General features: G+C 43.2%; 4 protein-coding genes across 7 annotated transcripts in view; 2 read left to right on the top strand and 2 right to left on the bottom strand.

Annotated features, from left to right (window-relative positions):
- The window catches only part of LOC108053589 (tyrosine-protein kinase Src42A), a 34,234-nt gene extending 23,327 nt beyond the window's left edge, over window positions 1–10,907 (top strand). For 2 of the 3 annotated variants that reach the window (XM_044456511.1, XM_017136289.2), the window contains exons 3-10: window positions 6,100–6,221; window positions 6,309–6,393; window positions 6,472–6,550; window positions 7,543–7,711; window positions 7,775–7,933; window positions 8,117–8,294; window positions 8,359–8,525; window positions 8,602–10,907. In XM_044456511.1, the coding sequence (XP_044312446.1) occupies window positions 6,100–6,221; window positions 6,309–6,393; window positions 6,472–6,550; window positions 7,543–7,711; window positions 7,775–7,933; window positions 8,117–8,294; window positions 8,359–8,525; window positions 8,602–8,810 (1,168 nt within the window). In that variant the 3' untranslated portion in view covers window positions 8,811–10,907. The remainder of the gene's footprint in view (window positions 1–6,099; window positions 6,222–6,308; window positions 6,394–6,471; window positions 6,551–7,542; window positions 7,712–7,774; window positions 7,934–8,116; window positions 8,295–8,358; window positions 8,526–8,601) is intronic. The other variant, XM_017136290.2, reaches the window with a different exon arrangement.
- Window positions 10,908–11,715: 808 nt separating this feature from the next.
- LOC108053588 (actin-42A) lies at window positions 11,716–13,631 on the bottom strand. Its single transcript, XM_017136288.2, has 2 exons — window positions 13,494–13,631; window positions 11,716–13,278 (listed from the first exon to the last, which is right to left on the bottom strand). Exon 2 carries the CDS (start codon window positions 13,254–13,256, stop codon window positions 12,126–12,128), a length of 1,131 nt encoding a protein of 376 aa, XP_016991777.1. The 5' UTR covers window positions 13,257–13,278; window positions 13,494–13,631; the 3' UTR covers window positions 11,716–12,125.
- Window positions 13,632–14,566: 935 nt separating this feature from the next.
- Window positions 14,567–17,054, top strand: LOC108053590 (peptide-N(4)-(N-acetyl-beta-glucosaminyl)asparagine amidase). 2 transcript variants are annotated; one of them, XM_017136292.2, is made up of 6 exons: window positions 14,567–15,011; window positions 15,075–15,172; window positions 15,234–16,069; window positions 16,124–16,208; window positions 16,263–16,359; window positions 16,417–17,054. In XM_017136292.2, exons 1-6 carry the CDS (start codon window positions 14,642–14,644, stop codon window positions 16,824–16,826), a joined length of 1,896 nt encoding a protein of 631 aa, XP_016991781.2. In that variant the 5' UTR covers window positions 14,567–14,641; the 3' UTR covers window positions 16,827–17,054. The 2 variants fall into 2 exon arrangements, with proteins under 2 accessions (XP_016991781.2, XP_016991780.2); XM_017136291.2 differs by having other exon boundaries at window positions 15,063–15,172.
- An 847-nt stretch (window positions 17,055–17,901) lies between these two features.
- Window positions 17,902–19,975, bottom strand: LOC108053592 (flocculation protein FLO11). Its single transcript, XM_017136293.2, has 3 exons — window positions 18,685–19,975; window positions 18,218–18,629; window positions 17,902–18,152 (listed from the first exon to the last, which is right to left on the bottom strand). The coding sequence occupies exons 1-3, from the start codon at window positions 19,865–19,867 to the stop codon at window positions 18,086–18,088; spliced, it is 1,662 nt and encodes a 553-aa protein (XP_016991782.1). The 5' UTR covers window positions 19,868–19,975; the 3' UTR covers window positions 17,902–18,085.
- Between the last annotated feature and the right edge of the window lie 2,209 nt (window positions 19,976–22,184).

Genomic DNA, 22,184 nt, shown 5'->3' with positions numbered 1-22,184 from the left:
ATCTAAAGTCGATCATTTCCTGTGGTACGTCACTTTTTGGTTTCAAATGAAATGCATTGGCAGTGGCAGAAGTGCTCGCTAATGATGTGTTTCGAATGCTATCAGACGAAGGCAGGTTATTATCAAGTACACGCAAAGAAAGCCTGGGCAATTGTTTTTTCCAAGTGCCCTGAAGCGGAACGCAGTTTTAGACCTGCCCAAAAATGGCCAACGTAACTGCAATTTATCGCAATCCGATTCGTTCTGCTTTTGCACATGTTACTCACGGAAAATTCTCGAACGAGCATTCAAATCGTGTCAGGCTGTGGATATCGAAAATGACATTGAATTGCCTCATGTTTTAATCAGTACTGGTTTCAATCAATTTTCCGCCACGAAACTCGAGAATTTGTCAAAACCATTCTCCAATTGCACTCGCGTGTTAGCCAAATCACTTAGAAAAGAGCCATTTCTGGGAAAGTGACCAGTGAAATCGTAGCCGGAACTTGATAATTTGCTAGGCTGCCATTTTCTACAGCATCGTTAAAGGGAATGGCAATGCCAGTCCTGGTTTGAACGATTCTGGACGGGCTGAGGGAGGTACCCAGTCCGCAATCCTAGCATTAACAAATTATTTATCCATAAAAACCAAATCTATTGCCTCGGCCGGACCAGACCAGACCACGCCAAGCCAACTCAAGCCCGGCCTGGCCATATTTATTTTTAGATGCACCGAACTGGTTGCCTTCCCAGCTGCTCGTTGTCTGCACTGATTTGGAATTTGTGCAGCAAGTGTTTCTGTATGTTGTGTGCTGCGTACTCCGTCTTAGGCATCCTGTCCAGCCCGCAGTCTGGCTCAATTAAATGAGCCCCTGTCCAGCAGCTCGCATTTCACAGCCAAGAAGAAAAACTGCATTTGAGCAGGGGCACATTGTTATTATTCGATCTATCCATCTATGCATCGCTGTGTGTTGTGTTGTGTGCTTATTTAACCAGCATATCCCGATCGGCAACGCCGGCAGCTATGAAATTGCATTGGAAATTCACTGCAATTGGCGCCATCCAACAATTATGTGTGGCTCCAATCGCCTTAACTTGAATTGGCTTGGCTTGGTTTGGTTTTAAAAATAGACACACGCTCCGAACGGCCAGTTGTGGTCCACAACTGTCAATTGCCGGAGTGCGTCTCAAAGGCTCGAGATGGCCAACAACAGTAGCTGCTGCATTGGCAAGCTCGAATGCCGGAAATGAATTACACTTTAAGCAATAGATAGACAATACAGGAGTATTTCTGTTCAAAGATAGCGATTGCAATAGAAAGGGGAAAAATGTGTTTACTTATTTTGCTTAGGGGTAAGAGCTTTCAGTTTTCGTTAATTACACACTATTCAGAAGGTGATTTACATTTTTCGAAATTTTACTGTGTTTAAACTATTTCAGTTTACATGTTTCTTTCCAATCTATTTTTTAATTTTTTAACGGAGTTACATGCGAAAGAATGTGACTACCTCATTTTCCAATCATTTCTCTGTCATGTTTGGTCGTCCAACTTTTCTAATAATCCATTAAAACATCTTAAAATTGTTTGGAAAGGAATATTTGAAAGCAAAACGATTACACTTGGACATGTTTTTAAAGAATATCTATATTCTTTAAAAATTCTAAAAATCTAAATTGGTAACTTTGATACCAGTTTTCATAAAACGCTTACGTTTTAGAACATTTTTTTTGCCTGATTCGGAATGCCTAAATATTTTAGAAAAGAGTATTGCTATTAATTTATTTTAGTTATCTTTTGGAGATATCTTAGATATCTTTTGCTTATCTTTTCATATTACCCTTTATAAATATTATTGAATTGGCTTATTAGGGATCAATAAAACAAAGAACTCTTGAATTTGCTTCTCAACGCGCTTGTTGACCGCTTTAAACACCGCAGATGCAATCAGCAGCTTTTGTTATGTTTGTGGAACACATGTATTCCTCCCCGCCATTCAAAGCATTGTTATTATCAATCGTAGCAGATTGCATAGTGTATTATCGCTTTTGCAGTCTCCAATTGTTGGCGGTTGATTAAAAGCGGTTGAACGATACACAGCCCTCGGATTTCCTGGTTAATCAATGAATCATTTGCGTGATCTGGTATTTTCCCGGGGACGTCACTACTCTTTATGTTTTTGTTTGTTCTCATTCGTAATTCCCATGATGCGGCTATTTCAACTTCTTATCGAAGGATTTTGATTTTCCCAAAAACTGGATCTGCTAGTGCCCCTTTTTTTAGTAAGTAGAACTTATCAGACGTGCTTTCCCAAACAATTTCTTATTTAGCTTAGACGGAATACAGTAATCTCTTAAGCGAACAATCGCGAAAGCTGTTTTTTGTTTTGTCGCTCAGAATGTTGCATTTGTGAACGATAAATAATATTTATTTTAATTAGGATTGTGGAATTTCAAAGTTCTGACAAAGCAGACGTTTTGAAGGGATTTACCAGTGCCTTTGCTATTTTTAAACACTCATTTCTAGGAAAATCATTTAAATTATGATTTTATAATTGCTCATATTTGGACTGGAACTTGGGAATAGTTAATAAGTTGACAGCTTAATAAGCCTTTACTGTATTATATATTGACTGGCCATGATGATTGCTCAAGTGCTTCTAATTAAATATGGCAAAATACACATGTGAGGCCTTCGGCGGATGTTGGGTCTCTGTGGCCAGCATCCAATTATAGAGAAAGTGACAGTGTAGTAGCCGGACCGCATGTCTGCGTATCAGGTCCATTTCTGCCGGTCGACCAATGAAAATTGTACTCCAATTAATAAGAGCTTGAATGAGGAGAGGCAGTGACGCTGTTTTGGATTCGGGTTTTTTTTTGGTATGTAGGAATTCACAAGAAATATCCAATAGGTAATAATCAACTTTAAAATTGATTAGTCGCAGCCCGTTCGGGGAAACTACTTGGACAACAAATTAGCAAATGCAAATTCGGAGTCTATGCCACCTGATAATACAATGAAGATGGAGATCATCGCCAGATGGGTAGTTCACACCATCGTTTACTCATACTCGTGACGTGCTGAGAACCGAACCGAACCAAACCAACCCGTTTCGAAGGTGTCCGCTAACAGATTTCACAAACAATGCCGGACTCCATCATGACCTGCTTCAATGAATTTTAGTAAAGGCACCTCCAGAAGGAGGAATAGAGAGCGACCACAGACGATTGACAGCGGCTGACGAGGCCAACCGTTGCTCGATTCCATTCGAGTTGCCAAAGTTAGACGCGTCTGGCCCAATTGCTGCGAGTGAATGGAAACGGGTACGAGGAAATTAGTCCAAAAGGCCCAGCCAAAGGCTCCAAGGGGCGGCAAACTCATGTCAATCAAGTAAACTTTGGGCTCGTCATGTGGGCCAACTGCCTATCTGGCCAACAAATTGGAGCAGGTTCCATTCTTTCCAGTGCTTCCAGCTAAGAGGCCTCCAAAACGGTCTTGCACATGGCCAATCGATTCGCCAGCTAATCTAATTTTAACTCAAAAGTGCATGCGTCCAGGCAGGCTGGCCAAGTGCAATTAAGTTAGCAACTAAAACTAGCCAAACTTGTTGCGACAAAGATCGTACATGCATCTCGCCATCGCCGTTCCATTAGCCATGGCCAAAAAAAGGCCCAAAGCCATGTTGGGGCGTAGAAAAATTGTAGAAAAAACGAATATCCTCCACGCCTCGAATGTTGTATATATTTTTAGACAAAATCGAATAACATTGTGCGATGCCGTGTTTAAAAATAGCTCCAAGTTGCTGCCACTGCGGCAAGTCGAGCCAGCAACCAGAGTCCGATCTTATGGAAGTTGCGCATGCGCGCGGTTCGGCCATTTAATTTTGGCTTTGGCATGCTTTGCCAAGTTTGGTTTGCTCTCTATGCAGTTTTCGTTGCCATTCTGTGTATAGGTAAAACCTTGTTCTCAACCAACCAAATATAAAAAGGAATTTCTTGGTTCAGAAGCGACTAAAATTATTCTCAGATGCACCTAGATTATTTCATTTAATAGGTAAATTTAAAACAAAGGTACAACTAATGTACAAAGGTATTTAGTTATTGGAAAACTTTAATTAGATACAGTTTTACTTTTGGAATAGAGCATCTAGTATTCGTGGTTGTAGATGGTCGATGGAGAGGTATCATGTTTTGTTTGCGCTTCTCATCCGGCTGGATCGCCTCGCCACCGGCATTAGCTGCTCCTAACAGCTCCGACAGGATGCCCATTCCCGTCGTCGACTTGTCTTGTGTGTAATTAAATCGTGTTGCATATTTATGAAAGTCATGCATGCACATAAATGGCCGGAGCACACACCAGGCCAGGAGAGCGTCTATAAATACGCATGGCTCACATGGCTCTTCGCTGGCCAGCAAGCAGCCTCCACTGGCAGCGCATTTAATGGCGTCTAATAAACGCTTATTGGCGTAATAGACACGTGCTGGCGAGGATTCAACCTGCCCCCCTGCGCCTTTGCCTCGTCAATCAATCAAACTGTATGCAAACACGCCTTCCATTCATGCGCATGTTCACCCAAGGCATCATCCTGTTGACTGGCAAATTGCTAGATGACTTTGTTGCAACTTACAACTGGCAACGACAGTGGCTGCTGCATCTCACTGCTGATGATAATAATGGCGGTGGCAGTCGGGCGGTGCTAGCGATTTGCTAAAATCAGACAGGCCGTTCCGCTGGCTCCTGGACAAACAGACATCAAATTAAAATTGCCCGGCCTGGCGAGGACTTTGGCTGCGGGAGACAAGTTCTGTTAATAATACCTTTAAATGGCTTTGCGCAATCAGAATTGTTGGCTCTGGGACTTGAGTGCAGCTGCAGACCACTGAATCAATGCCAGAGTGGATTTCAATAGAGTAGTCGTGGCCGAAAGTACACTTCCTACCATCTCATTTTGTCCTAGCTGCTTTTGGCTGCTATGATTCGGATTTTGGTGTACAGATTTTGTAGTCGCTTTTACTTTTTGAGCCCCATTTAGAACCCTTGCTCAACCCCCTACCTACCACTTGTGTGTGCATTGAAAAGAAAAGTCCCCCTTTTTGTGTTGCCATACACGATATGTATACGAAGATTGTGCCCTGTTTATTCGAGGAGCGGCTAACCCATATACAAAGCATACACATCACGACTTCATCATTTCTCGGCACACAGATTTGGCCACGCTTCTGTCATCATCCGTTATCTGGCGTTCGTCACGTCACGAACTTCAAAATGTGAATTGGACTGTTATGTAAGAGATCTGTCACACACATCAATTAATTGACCACCTCCTCCTGCTGTCGCCGCTACGAAAAGAAAGAAAAATAGACGAAGAGAGCGGGTTGAGACCACATCCAGTTACTTTTCTTTATTAAGGTCAATGTTAATGTTAATGCTGCATTAAATTGGATTGAAATATTTCGTGTTTTGACAGTTTTTGTGTTGATCCATGCTTTGTCAATAGAGTAATAAATCGTGGCGAATCGATTGCAGACTTAGTGATTGCAGTGAATCTGCAGATATTATTTTCACCGTTTTATTCCCCTCCGACTCTAAATTCACTTGCTAATAAGCAGGTTTAGACAGCAATGAATATGCATACCAGACACCTACAATTTCCTTAATTATTAAATTGTTCGGAAATTCGGAAGTGCAATTATACAGCTCGCTCATGACACCTTCAGTAGTACATTTAAATTGAATGGTTATTAGATATATAAAATACACAAGCAGCTCGCAGACTCAATTGTATAATGACTAAATTATAACTCGGGAACGGGGGCGCAAAAAAGAATATGAAATTGGCTACCCAAAATAGGCAGCACGTACCAGATGATACTTGTGTGACTCATGGATGGGGAGTATCTCTAGGTCTCCCACGCGACACCTCAGAGCGACAAAAAATAAAAAAAAACTAGCTCAGGGGGCGGCAGAGAACGGTGTAACCTCGATAGAGCGGTTTCCTTAATAAATTCACCCGATTTATGACAAAAACTCAGCACTTTTTGTTATTTTCTTGCTCCGTAAATATTTTCACTTGCCTTCCATACTAATAATTTCCTTCTCGGCGATTGTCGCTTTAATTGCAGTTGGTACTTCCGCAAAATCAAACGCATTGAGGCTGAGAAAAAACTTCTACTGCCAGAGAACGAGCACGGTGCATTTTTAATTCGAGATTCCGAGAGCCGTCACAACGACTATTCGCTATCAGGTGCGTGCCCAACAAGGCATTCAATTAGCATTATTGTGCATTATATTACGGGGTATTAATGTGGTATTGTATAAATGCATTTTGCAGTGCGCGATGGCGATACAGTTAAGCACTATCGCATCAGACAATTGGACGAAGGCGGTTTCTTCATTGCCAGACGCACGACTTTCAGGTGAGTTTTCATTAGTCGATGGCTCGCAGGAGCCTCATTGAACCAACCTAATTGAAATATCTTTTTACCCCGAAACAGAACTCTCCAGGAGCTGGTCGAACATTATTCCAAGGACTCGGATGGCCTGTGCGTCAACCTCTGCAAGCCGTGTGTCCAGGTAAGCCTAAAATCAAATTGGGGCCGCTGTAGCCATTGTTTGCTTTGGTTTAATCGCGCATTATACATCAGACTTGCCGCCAAATGTGTGGATGCGTGGTACAATAACATTTGCATTTGACATTGTTATGCCTTGGTTTGTTCATTTCGAAATGCCCAACACGTGTATACTAAAGAACTGTTTTATATATTTTCCTTGTATTTCTTTCATGTTTCTTTAATTAACACCAAATTATGTCTGTAAAATAATAACAATACAAAACGATAACCAAACCAACTCGAATATAATCAAAATCAAATAAGACTAATTCATTTTCGGGTGTCTTTGAGGTAGGATTTCTATCTAAGACGTTATGATGTGCGTGTGTTTATTTCCCATTAACACAACAGTACCAAAAACCAGAGTCCATTCTGTCACCGCCAATCAACACCCTCACAAAGAATTAAATTAACCGATCATATTCCATTATTGTAAAATCGACTCTAATGCCGAATTCAGACAAACCCCATGTGTTATAGACATACAGTCAGCGTTCAAAAGCAGTTGAGACGATCCCTGGCACATGACATTCCTCACCACCACCCTTCCGCATCAACAGTCACAAATAATTTGGCCATATCTTAATATTGCGTGTCTAATTAATGCCAAAACGCAGTGAAGGGAAACCGAGATATGTGCCTGAGTTGCTCGGCTAAAATGTTTTCAAGTGTGCACTTAACATCAATATGTACAGGTTGAAACTGATATTTTGCACTCTGACTGTTTGCCTTTGAACCCCCGAATAATGACCCCGCAATCTTTTTTACATCCGTCCCAACTAATGGAACAGATGCTTGTAATTTGTAAATAAGGCCTAAATGTACGCTACAAACTCATTACTCAATTGGCACAATCATTTCTCCAAGCCGAACACTGCTGCGCCTGAAAATGTGCAATAGAAAAAGCATTTACTAATTGATTTCTTTATCCACCATGTAATCATCGCATCGCAGATCGAGAAGCCTGTCACCGAGGGACTCTCGCATCGCACTCGCGATCAGTGGGAGATCGACAGAACATCCCTCAAGTTCGTGCGCAAACTGGGCTCTGGACAGTTCGGCGATGTCTGGGAGGGATTGTGGAACAACACGACACCTGTGGCCATTAAAACTCTGAAATCTGGTAAGTCAACAGCTCGATATCAAGCCCCCAAAACCGTCCGCTAATGTTAGCTTCCGTTTTCAGGCACAATGGATCCCAAGGACTTCTTAGCGGAAGCCCAGATCATGAAGAAACTGCGCCACACCAAGCTCATACAGCTGTATGCGGTCTGCACTGTGGAGGAGCCCATCTACATTATCACAGAGTTGATGAAGCACGGTTCACTGCTGGAATATCTCCAAGGTATGCGGAGGAATAAACCTGCGGGGATGAGTATCATCCCAACCCTTTTGTTGCTTGCATTAACCAAAATTGAACAAAACATTTTATACACCTTCTTTCATGCCACGCAACGTCAACCAACCAACCAACCGCTCGCTTATCATGTCATGTCAATTGCTTATTTTTGTTTTTAATATCTTTTAGCCATTGCAGGCAAGGGTCGTAGCCTCAAAATGCAAACACTGATTGATATGGCGGCGCAAATAGCTGCTGGCATGGCCTACTTGGAGTCCCAGAATTACATTCACAGAGATTTGGCGGCGCGTAATGTGCTCGTTGGCGATGGTAACATCGTCAAGATTGCCGATTTTGGCTTGGCCAGGTAAATGTCGGACATAACGTCGTCTAAGAAAAATATCATTAATGTTTATAAATTCCCTGTGCAGGCTCATTAAGGAGGACGAGTACGAGGCTCGAGTGGGCGCCCGCTTCCCCATCAAATGGACTGCTCCCGAGGCGGCCAACTACAGCAAGTTCTCAATCAAATCCGATGTCTGGAGCTTCGGTATTCTACTCACAGAGCTGGTCACATACGGACGCATACCATATCCAGGTTAGTCACAGCCTCTACTTCTACGAAATTGGATGTCATCGAACAATCTAATCAACCGACTTATCTCCTTGCTTAGGCATGACCAACGCCGAGGTCCTAACACAAGTGGAGCACGGCTACCGCATGCCGCAACCGCCCAACTGCGAGCCGCGCCTCTACGAGATTATGCTGGAGTGTTGGCACAAGGACCCGATGCGCAGACCCACGTTCGAGACGCTCCAGTGGAAACTCGAGGACTTCTACACATCCGATCAGAGCGACTACAAGGAGGCGCAGGCCTACTGATAAATGCTTCACCGAGTCACGGACGCGGCCAGCAGCCGTGACGAGAAGCCAGACAGCTGCAAATAATCGCGGGGCATCCCAAAACGGACAATTCTTACTAAGTTACTTACTTGAGTTTTGCATAGATTTTCTACTGTTGCACACCCTGGCCATGGGCCCTCGTTGGGTGCTCTTGGGTGTGCTCGTCTAGGTGACTCCATACGATACGATTCATGTTATTAGCGTTTAAGCTAACAAATAGTGGCTAAGGTGGAATGCAATTTCAAAGAACGTTCCGTTGGGACATTCGTTTTTTGTTGTTTATTATGACAAACATATTGATACTTTGTCGAAATGATACGTTCTGACACCCTTGTCGTACTTTTCGGTTAATATATCACATGTATTATTATTCATATAACGCATATAGCATATACATACGCGCATACACACTTATATATATATGAACACTTATATATAGATATACAACCGTATAGTCAGATGTATGCCGATGACCCTCCATTATTCAAATATGCAAGCACATACTTCCCCCACCCTATTTTTCTTTAGTCGATAGGCCAATCTGAGAACGATATTTGCAGCACACAAATATAAACGAATGTTTCGCTTTAGTTAATTCATTACATACGTGTCTTACCCAACTCTCACTGAACATTATCAACGACATTATATGCTTTATCACAAATAGAAAAAGTAAAAAAAGCAACACAAACGCCAATCATCAAGTGCTAGCTAGCGCGCAACAGCAAAAATCCATATGATTAATTTTTTTAGATTTTAATTGTAATTTGTAACCATTAATAATATTCAGCTTATGATTAAAACACATACACATATACGAAAAACATGTACATTTAGAACCAAGAAAATAAATTTCTTCATAATTTATAAATCTAAAAACCAAGCATAAAATTCTATGAAATTGAATTCGCATGTCAGCTCTCTACTTAATGTTACGCCCTTGTAGTGGCTGATAAAACCTTATAAAAGCAGCGAAAGAGCCAACGTTGGAAGGTTCTGTGCGTTGAGACAGTCAAATATTTCCAAGATGTTCCATCATGTTTAAGTCATAATGATGTCAATCAAAAGGTTTTTTCTTTAATGGAATAAAAAAAAGTCAGAAATTCACTAAAGGTATCCTTGCAAAGTCAAAGGTATCCTTGCAGAATAAATTAAAATTGGTTTGGTTTTTGATTTTGATAGTTGCTAAAGTTCTACGAATATTGAATGATAAAAGTACAAAAAGAGCGTTTCAAACTTTTTTAATGTTGGCGAATTTGAAAATGGCTTAAGAAGGGAATTGTTTAAGAACCAATTCTCTTCTCTGCCATGGACAATTGCCTTTTCATAATTCAAAATATAGTAGACGACTATGTGCAATAGATGTTTTCGTAGGACCGATCGTACCAAGTTATTAGATTGGCTAATTAATTTTCCTTAGGGCTTGATGAGTGTAAATGCTAAAGATGTCCAACCTGTGCTTTTTTGTCACATTTCATTGCTTTGGTGAGTATGCTTATAGGAGAGAGCGACGGGCAATTCTATTCTTCCAGAAAGCTAATACATTTTAACCATTTTGAATGAATAATCAACCCACATTTACTCTGAAGAATGCATTAAACGAAGGCTGATTTTATTAATGTATGCTAACCTTAGAATGAGTTTTATGTAGTCTGTAAAAAGTACTCTAAAATCTGACTTTGAATCTATATCTGTACTAAAATGCACAAAGTATTCAAGTATGTTTTTATAGAGGCGTAATGCCACCCAAGCAACTTTAATCAAAACATACCGAGTTCACCGAACCTCTCGTTTTATTTATCCAATTTGGTGCGCCATACGACATAAGAATGGTGATTAATGCATGGATCACTTAGACTTTGCAATTTATTTAACTTAAAAACACTGTCATATTTAATATGTAAAGAAATTATATTGAGCAAATAGTAACCATGTATAACGATCGATTTCAACATCTAATTAAAGAAGACGGATCCCACGCGGATCTATCTTCCAATCCAAGTAATATAGAAACTAAGAATATATGCTAACCCCAACTGACGATATATGAATAAAGTAAAATAATTATTTTTAAAACGTTTTGCTTTGATCTATGACAGGCTCCATATTTGGGCATTGGCGGTCAACGCAGTCGGCTCTACTCACTAATCGACTTCTGGCCATAGTTGATTAAATTTGGTCAATACGATTCCCCGGACTAGATCACCTATAGACTTGTTAGAGATCTCCCTAAAATGTCGATATGTGCGTTTCACTGCCTCCCCAATGGACAATGGGGATTAGGGGTGCGCCCGGCCCCACCCGTAAACGAACAGTCGGACAAACAATGCCAATTGATGGCAACGACGACTACTCCAAACATTCGTGAGTGAGTCAACAATGCGGCTTTGTTTTCACCTCGATTTGCAGTGGCCAGTGCGAGTGCGAGTGCGCGTGCGATTCTCCTCCACTATTTCCTTATAAGGCAACGCTGCTGCAGCTGTTTTTGGGGTTTCACTTGCTTCGCTTGCAATCAATCAACGTAAAAAGTACCGCTAAGCATGGGCGGGGTCGCACGATAAGCGGAGCGAATCCAAAACTGAATCACACCCCCATGTCCAGATATCCGTGGCGGCGGAAATCGAAGTCAGAGCTGACCAAGTGATTGGTTATCAAGTCACCCACTTCCTGCAAACCAATGTTTGTTCGCATCTGACTCAAACACAAGAGCTTGCCTTATTAGTAAGCGCTTTATCGGCGATAACGCCTTCGCCACCGCATTCCAGTGGAATGAGCGCATAGCCATCGGAGTAGTATGTATCACTGCCGCAGATCGCCGGTTAGTCATACATATTTTAGCCAAATGCTAGTAGCTACCATCAACAAATGAATTAAGACTTGGGGGTTTTCAGTTCTTTTCATCGCTTTATTTTTAAGAAGCGGTTACAAGTATTTTAGTGGTATGGTGTGCTTTATTTTAATACATATGTAGGAATGCATGGAAGTAATGGAAATGCCAAATATGAATCAATTTTATAGAGGCCAATGTGCATATGAACTTGAATTTTGAATAGAACACAATCTGGGCCAATGTGCATATGAACTTGAATTTTGGATAGAACACAATATGGTTTGCTTATGCGTACGTGTACAATTGTGTATAAAAGTAGATGGAATGCATTCTTCCGGAAGAAGCGGGAATGTTGTGCGCTTGCTCCCAGTGTTAATGTACGTAGCCCAATACTTCCGACTCCAGTCCTTTGTCTGCAGTGGGCGTGCTCGATGCGACACGACCACGCCCAGCTCGGCTCCTGCTTAGAAGCACTTGCGGTGGACAATGGATGGGCCAGACTCGTCGTACTCCTGCTTCGAAATCCACATCTGCTGGAAGGTGGACAGCGAGGCCAGGATGGAGCCGCCGATCCAGACAGAGTACTTGCGCTCTGGCGGAGCGACAATCTTGATCTTCATGGTAGACGGAGCCAGCGCGGTGATCTCCTTCTGCATACGGTCAGCAATGCCCGGGTACATGGTGGTGCCGCCGGACAGCACAGTGTTGGCGTACAGATCCTTACGGATATCGACGTCACACTTCATGATCGAATTGTAAGTAGTCTCATGGATGCCACAGGCCTCCATTCCCAGGAAAGAGGGCTGGAAGAGCGACTCAGGGCAGCGGAAGCGCTCGTTTCCAATGGTGATGACTTGTCCATCGGGAAGCTCGTACGACTTCTCCAGGGACGAGCTGGAAGCAGCCGTGGCCATCTCCTGCTCAAAGTCCAGGGCGACATAGCAGAGCTTCTCCTTGATGTCGCGCACGATTTCGCGCTCGGCGGTGGTGGTGAAGGAGTAGCCGCGCTCGGTCAAGATCTTCATCAGATAATCGGTCAGATCGCGGCCAGCCAGATCCAGACGCAAGATGGCGTGGGGCAGAGCATAGCCCTCATAGATGGGAACAGTGTGGGAGACACCGTCACCGGAGTCCAAAACAATACCGGTAGTACGGCCGGAGGCGTAGAGCGAAAGCACAGCCTGAATAGCCACATACATGGCCGGGGTGTTGAAGGTCTCAAACATGATCTGGGTCATCTTCTCGCGATTGGCCTTGGGGTTGAGCGGAGCCTCGGTCAGCAGGACGGGGTGCTCCTCGGGGGCAACGCGCAGCTCGTTGTAGAAGGTATGATGCCAGATCTTCTCCATGTCGTCCCAGTTGGTCACGATACCGTGCTCGATGGGGTACTTAAGGGTAAGGATACCACGCTTGCTTTGGGCCTCATCACCCACATAGGAGTCCTTTTGGCCCATTCCGACCATCACGCCCTGGTGACGTGGACGGCCCACAATCGAGGGGAAGACGGCACGGGGTGCGTCATCACCGGCAAAGCCGGCTTTGCACATGCCGGATCCGTTGTCAACGACCAAAGCTGCAACCTCTTCGTCACACATTTTGCTGTAGATTGGTTGGGATCTGCAATAGACAAGAACGCCGAATATGTACACTCGAATCGAGAAACGACTGGACGGACAGCGGTATCTGCCGCAAAAGAATATCGCCAAGTACAGGCAAAAAACGCAGACAGACTCGCCACCACTCCACTCTACTTCCCGGAAAACCAGGCGGGTGGAGCGGAGCGGAGGACTCGCGCACGCACAGACGAACAAGGAGACGGAAAGGAATCTTACCTTTTATGGAAATATGTAAAACGAGTAGCTTTTAGTTCTCCGCTGCGCAAACTTGGCACAATGACTGACGCTCTAAGATTGAATTGACCGACGCCTACTTTTTCGAGTTAAAGTGGTTGAAAAGCAGTGTGACCATCAGCTACGCAAAATAATGTGCTATTTAACTGTGGGAAAATGCCAGCAGATCTAGTATGTTTTGTTATATCCTGGTGATCCTGGCTATATCAGACCAAACAATAACGCCAATAGCTATTATAGTCAAAAAGTAAAAAAATATGCAATGTCTTATAAACTTACGGTGGACTATTTATTTTTATAGCCACTCGCAATACATTGGTGTTTTTCTAAAAAAATATGATAAAATTTTAAATTTGACTTATGTATACTCATATTAAGAATTTTTAAAATAACATATTTATATAGGGCAGAGATGACACGGATCTATCTAAAGATCATAAAATACAGTATAAAACCGCCCTCCAAATTATTCATACAAATGAAGGGTGAACTTGCCATAGAATTTTTGTGACCACGGATGTAAGGGATGAAAGGTCAAAGTCGACACCCCCAAATGGATCGCTTAGAATTAAATGTTTAAAATATGGTTTCACATAAAATCCGAGGTCTATTTTTGATGTAAAAGTAAAATATATTGATTTGGGAGAGCTTTCTTTTGAAAATATTAATATTATTATAATAATATTTATTACTACAATTCTGTCAACAGGTCCAACGGCAAAAGACAGGAGCTGACGGGTTAAAGTCGATCTCTTAAAATTACATGTTTAAAATTATTTAAAAGTAATATTCCTTTTTTTAAGGGACCTTTATTTTGATATTTTTAATATTATTATAATAATTATAATTATAATTCTGTCAGCGGGTCCAAATGCGAAATTCAGGGGTAGCTCCAATTGTAAATATATGTACAAGCCAACATATGCTCCGAAGTACACATTCGGCGAAATGTGAAGATATGTATGTGCCAGTGGAATCATGTTATTTTGTTATCGAATTTATTTAACTAAAGAAATCGCGTTTTGCAACACTGAACACCTTTGTTTCGGCCACCCCACCCGTCCAACCACCCCCGCTTGCCAGACACCGCCGAATTAAATCTGATAGCGGCAGCTACGCTAGTCATCAACATGGTGGACATCAACTTGGAGTGTGTGCACCAGATAGAGCCCAAGAGCCGCACCACGGGCCAGCAGCAGCAGGATCTGAAGGAAGCCTACCTAGAGGCGGTGCGGATTCTCCTAGTGCTGCTAGAGAATGTCTTGGCACAGCCGGAGAACTCCAAGTTCCGCACCATACGGCTGGAGAACAAAACGATCAAGGAGAAGCTGCTCACCCTGCCCGGTTGTGACAGGCTGCTGGACGCCATTGGCTTTGTCCGCGCCCCCGGCTCCAACGCCTACATCTTGCCCACTGGAGTGTCCCTGCAGCAGGTGCAGAAGTACCGGGATGCCCTGAGCGAACGGCGCTCCGCCTGGCTGAGCGGAACTGTGCCGAAGAGTAAGATTGTCTTTCGGGGGAAAAGAAGTGAGCTCTCTAATCTTGAACTAGGGTCTTCCATAGGTCCGCCCCAACAAAGCGCCGCCAGCAACACGCCCTCGCCGTTGTTCATCAAGCCCTCGGTGGAGTATCGCCAGCGAATCGCGTTTCCCCTTGTACTGGTAAGCGAGCCCTCAAATATGATTGATTGCAGCTGTATTCTGACATGGAAATTGTTTACAGCGCACCTCCAATAACTTTCTGCAGTCGCTGGAACTGTACTCCGATGCAGTCATGCAGTACGAGGACGTGCTGCTGCTGGCCACTGGTCGTACTTTAATCCCCGTGGACGAGCTAACCGACAAGGCGAGCGAGAAGTTAGTAGACATGCAGGAACGGATTGCATCGGGCGAGTGCCAGGAGAAGGAACCCTGCGTTCGAGACCTGCTGCTCGTGGAGCTGGTCAACTGGTTTAACACGGAGTTCTTTCAGTGGGTAAACAATATACCCTGCCGCGTGTGCGGCAGTGACGAAAGCAAGCTGCGACGCACCCAGCGGGAGGGCGATGTTCGGGTAGAGGTTACAGTCTGCTGCGGCCTGGAAACCAAGTTCTACCGCTACAATGACATCTCCCAGCTATTGGTCTCGCGCAAGGGCCGATGCGGAGAGTATGCCAACTGCTTTACATTCCTCTGCCGCTGCCTGGACTACGACGCACGCATTGTGCACTCACACTTTGACCACGTGTGGACCGAGGTGTACTCGGAGTCACAGACGCGATGGCTGCACGTGGATCCCTCCGACAACGTGGTGGATTCGCCGCTGATGTATCAGCACGGCTGGAAACGCCATATCGACTACGTACTTGCCTACTCGCGGGACGACATACAAGACGTAACTTGGCGCTACACGAACGACCACCAAAAGATCCTACAGTTGCGCAAGCTGTGCAGTGAAAAAGAACTGGTGCAGACGCTGGAGGCGATTCGCACCAAACGACGACGAAATTGCACCGCCGAGCGAAGATTGTTCCTCGGGCAACGCAATATGTACGAGGTCATCGGCTTGACCCTGGAGCGGTAAGCTCTTAAAGCAATTTGTTTTTTAAATTATTTATACGCCTTTCTTTTTAGCACACCGACGGAAAACGAGCTGAAGGGCAGGAGCTCTGGCAGTCTGTCTTGGCGGCAATCGCGGGGAGAACACACTTTCACTAACGTGAGTTAAATTCGGGAGCTGCTTGGGCGTTTGTGACGACATATTTATTTACAGATTTTTGTATTCACTCCGAAAGAAGCCGAGTCGCAAAAACGACAGCTTAATTTGCGTTACAGCTGCGCCACCGACACATACGAACGATATGTCAAAGGTGGGTAACGAATCTAATCAGTATCTATGAGACAACTATAAACATCCATGCACGCAGATGAAGAACGTGTCACTATTCTGGATACCTATAAAACCTGGCAAAAAGCGCAGTTTTCCTCGAAGAATATATTTCGAAAAGTGGAACGCGATTGGAAGATGGCTTATTTGGCGCGAGTGGAGGATACTGATTGCGCTGAAATTGTCTGGAAGTTCGATTTCAGCCAAACCAATCTGAAGGTAAAATCCTACAGCTTGGTTTTCGAGACGAAAACTTTTGGTGAAGGAAAAATCGCTGTGACCGTTGAAGCCATCGATGGAAACACTTCCGTTGAAAATTCCACTGGATTCCAGATTGTGGCCAAGCTGTCGGGTGGCAAGGGCGACGTTGCGTGGCAGCACACCCAGCTCTTTAGACAGAGTCTGAATTCCCGAGACTACCCCTTCGAACTCCAGGTGGACTTTCACTAAACTTTCCTAAAAATATATTCCAAATCAAAGTATAATTGTAAATAAGCATGTACGATTCCCAGTCCGGATGAAAATGTTGAATATAATAATGGATAATTTATATTATATGTAAGATCATGGCACATAGTGTCGCAGTAATAATACATAAAGCCTAAGAGCATTGGTCTTAGATCCCAGAAACAAAATTCAAGTAAGAACAAGTTTGTAATCTATGACTAACTATCTTAACACTTTTATTATTTCATTTAAAGGGGGTGGGTGAACTTACCAAGAAAGTTGGGGGAGGAATTAAACTTAGTACTTACGCTAAGAAATTAAAATTGTGAAATTCCGCCACCTTGTCTATATTCAAGATATAGTTTTGGCCATGTTTGTCTATACACAAATACAAAATAATAGGGTAAAAACAGCTAATTAATCGAAAATATCTTTAAAAACTACCAAGTTATGTCGGTCGAAAGTCAAGATTTAAATAGATTGCAAAAAAAATATTTTTATATTAGAACTCTATTGGCTCGCCGAACAATGCATTTGCAATCAATATATGTATACAAACTAAAAAACTGGATTCTACCTCCAAAAATGTGAGTGCCATAGACTTTAAATATTACAAATTTGTTTGATTCTCGGGACTTTGAAGTTGTATAAAAAAGTTTACTTTGGCAAAACATTTCGAATAGCAAGGTATTTTGGCCTTAATCAGAATAGGGTATATGAGCTTTTGAAGGCTTATTCTAAAAGCATGGCTTAAAGCTGAACATATGGATATAAGAAAAGAGTGTCAGAAAGGAATCTCTGTCAACTGAGACCATGTTTGACCCGTGAATGAAAACCGTCGCCTCTATAACTAACTAATAAACTAAATGCCCCTCAATTATATTTTTGATGCGCTATTTATAAGTTTTCTTGAATCGCAAAAGAGGAAAAGGGTTGCGTGCTGCTAGTTATCAAAATTACTTTCACTTTTTTCGTACCAAATCGTGTTGGCATATTTTATCTACTGGCTTAGGCTTTGATAACGAGTATACCAAAAAACATCCTGTCTACAAACACCCAAGATAAAAATAACCGTAAGTATACTTATCGATGTTGATTCGAATAGAATTATCAATTTTATTGTCAGTGAATCACAACGATCATAGCGCCTCCCGGAAACAATTAAAGTATTATTGATTTCCTCTTAGGATTCTTATATATCATGACTTTTTCGTCCATGTTTTAGATTGAGGAAAAGTTGTGTTAAAAAATACTATGATGGATCACATGTAATCTCCAAAAACATACTTTGAGGTCAGCGTGCTGGTAACAGATGGAATTTGGCCGTCTCTAAAACAGGGAAAATTCAATTATGTATATTTTTTCTTGAAATATTGTGCATTTGGTCCACTCACTTGGTTTGCGCTTTCACGACGCGCCGCACGTCCGTCATGATGGTGTCAATGTCTGAAGTCTTGCCCTTCTGATTGAGAGCCTCACACAGCGTCTGAATAAATGGAGTACCGTCCTCCGTGCGGTAGGAGACATATCCCTCGTAGGTGCTGTAGCACTTGAGAATCTCGTTGGGGGACCCGTTGGGCTGGGCGGCATCCGTCATGAAACCACCTAGCTCGTTGGCGCCCTTGCAGGCCTGGACGAAAAGCAGCTTGGGCTTGTCCTTCAGCGTACGGTTGCGCAGGATGGGGAAGAGCACGTCGTAGTCCAGGGAGTAGTCGTCGTCCTTCGCCGCCAGTCTGTCGTTGCGCGTTCCATGGCTGAGCACCACCAGGACCAGAGCGCTCTTCTCCTCAAAGTCCTTGGTTTCAACTGTAAGAGATGGGTATTTCAATACGGAACTATCAACAAATTCGGCTTTACATACGCATCTTGACCGTTCGCTTAACGGTGGCCAGAGTGGCGTCTGTGATGACCTCCACCTTGCACTTGAGCTGCTCGAATGCGGCGCGCAGGACTCTCACATCCTGGGCACTGCCCGTGCGGAACTCGTTCTTGCTGTCAAAACGCTCGTGGTTGAAGATGTATACCCTGGCGGGCTTTAGCTTACTCTTGGTCAGGCTGGACTTTGAACTTCCCAGGCTGGCTGGTATGGTGCCCTGGGCATCCAAGATACGTGGTGTGGCCGCGACCTTGGGCTTAGCGTTGGTTGTTGATCCGCCAAGACTGAAGAAGGGTTTGGGCACGGCAGTGGAGGTCAGCGCCTTGTCAGCTGGCTTGGGCGATGGAGCACTGATATAGGGTTTGGGCACTGCAGTGGAGGTCAGCACTTTATCAGCTGGTTTGGGGGATGGCTTAAAGAAACTCGTAAAAGAAGTGCTGGATGATGTTGGTTTGGGAGTACTGGGCAGACTTGTTATGGAGCTGACACTGGAGCTGGTGGATCCTGGTGTGGCCTTGGCGTACGGAGATGTGTATGTTATGGCCAGACTCGGCTTCTGGGCGTATGGAGAAACGTAGGTGGAGGCCGAGCTTTTGGCCGTGGAGGAGAACGGCGGCCAGGTGGTCTTGGTGCCCTTTCCCTTAATGTTCACGCGCTGCGTCTCCACGTGCTGGGTGACCGTGTTCCCGTTCTTCTTGGTCACGGTGGTCTGTTCGGTCTTCACCAGTGTGCTGGACCGCTTGCCGCCATTGCTGGCCGTGGCCTTGAATGGCTGTGTTGAGCGGAATGAAACGCCGTTCAAACTGGGCGGCCGGGAACGCGAGGTGGTCGTCGTCGTGGTGGTGGTGGTGCCGGTGGCTCCGTTGCCACCCATCCGCAGCTGGGCCATGAGCGTCTCCAACTCCAGCTGGTTGGGCGTGCGGCGCGTCGTAGTCTCCGTTATTTGAGCCGTTTGCTTGTGCGTCACCGTTTGTCGGGTGGAAACGAAGGTGACCGTCTGCTTGTTGCTGTCCGTGATCGTCGAGTTCTGCACGGCCGTGTTGGTCGTCTCCGTGGCCGCACTCGTGGTCTTGACGCGCGTGCGCGGGTCCTGCAGCACCAGCGCCTGGCTCTGGCTCTGGCTGGGCTGGCTGCGATCCGTCTCGGTTTTCTTGCTCCACCAACCCATTATCGCTCCGGTTTGCGTGTGCTGGAGCTTTCAATCTTTATCTCGCTTTCTCGCCCTGTTCCGCAGTAGCTTTTTTCTGGCGTGGCGCACTTCTGCTCCGAACGACGATTCTCGCGGCACTGAAAGGCAAAAAGAATTTCGCATAAAGAGCGCTTCCGAGATAAGGTGCTTATTCATCGCTTGCCCCCTGCCGCTCCGATCTGATTTTATCCGGCTCCTCGGCTCCACACCATTGCATACTGGGCTGGAACCCTTTTATTTGGAATATCTCAAATAATTTTTTTCAAAACTATCTTAAAGTATAAAAGAATCGAATCGACAAACATAAAATTAAAGCCTCAACATTTTAACAACTACTTTCATTAACATGTTTGGGATGAACAAAAGAAAAATATTATTCATCCGACGTGTTGATTTTGCGCAACGTTCAAATTTTTGCCCATCGACAAAACATTTTGGTCGGTGTTATCGACAAAAATGTGGACGTGGCCGAATCGGCATACAATTTTAGTTTTATGTTGCCTTAAGTCTGTAAATTAATTGGTTGAGCTTATGAGACAGAAGACAATCTGGCCCAGTCTCCACTGTGCAGCACAGTGCTACTAGCGCACCGTTGTATGGGTTATCTACCTCTGAGGCGGCTGATAACCAGAACTCGCCATGGGTCTCTCTCTTTCGGTGCTTAGATAGTATCTCCGGGTATACCCCCGTCACACACTTACTCATGCTCTGTTGGGACTTATTGAATTGATGAACTTTTTTAAATAGCAAATTATCTTTCCTGTTATAAACAGGCCAAACAAGCTCGTATTTCTTAACAACACCTGTGAAGGAAGTTCTCTCTTAGAGTCTGCAAGGTGCCCCATAAGAGTATCTAGCCCTAGATATGTATCTAGCACTAGTCAGATGAATATGTGAAAATGATTAGTATTTATTCGATTGCTTTTTTGTTTATATCAAGTTTGCCTGTATCAATTGGGATGTATTTTATGTTTCTTATTCATCGCTGCCGCTTTCTTTTGTTGACAAAGAGCAACAAATTCCGAGAACCATACGAAACGAACAAAAAAATCAGCTGTTAAAAATAAAACAAAACACTGTTCTCTTATGTGGAAAAGCAACTACTCTTTGGGTACCTACATACATTAATACTCTTTGGATTTTCAAATACACTAGCCTACATATCAAATGTTAGCGAGCTCAGCTCCAGGTGTGTTAAAATAACAATAGAACGCTTTAGTTTGTTATCAAGTTAAAACAAACATTTAATAGACGATTGCTAAAGTTTTAAGACTATAGCGTTACCAACTTCTGACCAAAACTGGTAAACCCTAATTGCAGACAATGGTGAAATTATAAAATCATAATCATTGCGGATTTTGAATGATGTTCCAAATAGTTAAAACATGATAGGTTTCAATCGTTTTCTTAGCCATTAAAAGTCCTTGATTATTTGTTAAAAATAAAGAAATAAATATATTGATTAGATTCGCTCATTAGTTAATTATTTGTTTAAGGTCAACTAGTCACTGGCCTGTGACTTAGGGTTTTCCAAAAACAAGCACGTATTCTTATCTCAAGTTTGCTCTGCATAAAAAAATCCGAAAGTAAACAAATATTTTGTGGAAGCAATAGCCTCACGTCTGCCAGACTGGAAAGAGCCGTTGATTGTCCAGTGTGCATGGCCGGCGACTTAACTATCACTTTCGTTCCGATCCTTGTTCTCCGAATTTGATAGCGTCAGGTTATCGACGAAATTTCGTGGGAATTTTATATTTGTATTAATTTTACCAAATTGGAAATCCGAAATGTTATATATGTATATATATATCATATATATGTATGTTCCTTATATTTTACTGAATATTTTTAATCCGATGACATATAACTTTAACCAATGTTTCTACAAATGTTTTTTTTTTGTTTTTAAAAATGTTGGTTCAATATTGAGTATTTAAGCGAATGTTAGGCTTAAAATGTATTTTCCGGTTCATTTAAAAACTGTGTAAAAACCAAACTGGTGATGCATACTTTTCGGCGCTTAAGTATTTTCAGGCCAAATTAGGTGTTCCTAAACTGAAACAAGTTGTCAACAACAACAACCACATTTATTTTATAAAAAGTAGAACATACGTTTTCAGCTCGAGTTTGCTAATACAATAAAAATAATTCCAGGGACCTTAAACAGCGATTTAATTGAGAAGAACAAGAAAACAAAGCGACATACTTTATCATTTTGGAGTGGACGTTCAAATCATGTTTATTAAATGGATTATTGGATTCTACCAAGTATATGTTGCAATACCAGTGGAATGCA

The sequence above is a fragment of the Drosophila rhopaloa genome, unplaced genomic scaffold (genome assembly GCF_018152115.1).
Source record: "Drosophila rhopaloa isolate 14029-0021.01 unplaced genomic scaffold, ASM1815211v1 contig_115, whole genome shotgun sequence".
Lineage (NCBI taxonomy): Eukaryota > Metazoa > Arthropoda > Insecta > Diptera > Drosophilidae > Drosophila > Drosophila rhopaloa.
This window is presented reverse-complemented; position numbering and strand designations above follow the sequence as displayed.

Coding starts and splice junctions, on each gene's coding strand:
- LOC108053588 (XM_017136288.2), bottom strand. CDS start 13,256: ATGTGTGACGAAGAGGTTGCAGCTTTGGTCGTTGACAACGGATCCGGC.
- LOC108053590 (XM_017136291.2), top strand. CDS start 14,642: ATGGTGGACATCAACTTGGAGTGTGTGCACCAGATAGAGCCCAAGAGC. Junction 15,012..15,062: donor GAGCGGAACTGTGCCGAAGA/GTAAGATTGTCT, acceptor ATCTTGAACTAG/GGTCTTCCATAGGTCCGCCC. Junction 16,209..16,262: donor GAGAACACACTTTCACTAAC/GTGAGTTAAATT, acceptor ATTTATTTACAG/ATTTTTGTATTCACTCCGAA.
- LOC108053592 (XM_017136293.2), bottom strand. CDS start 19,867: ATGGGTTGGTGGAGCAAGAAAACCGAGACGGATCGCAGCCAGCCCAGC. Junction 18,630..18,684: donor TAAGCGAACGGTCAAGATGC/GTATGTAAAGCC, acceptor CATCTCTTACAG/TTGAAACCAAGGACTTTGAG. Junction 18,153..18,217: donor GTCGTGAAAGCGCAAACCAA/GTGAGTGGACCA, acceptor TCCCTGTTTTAG/AGACGGCCAAATTCCATCTG.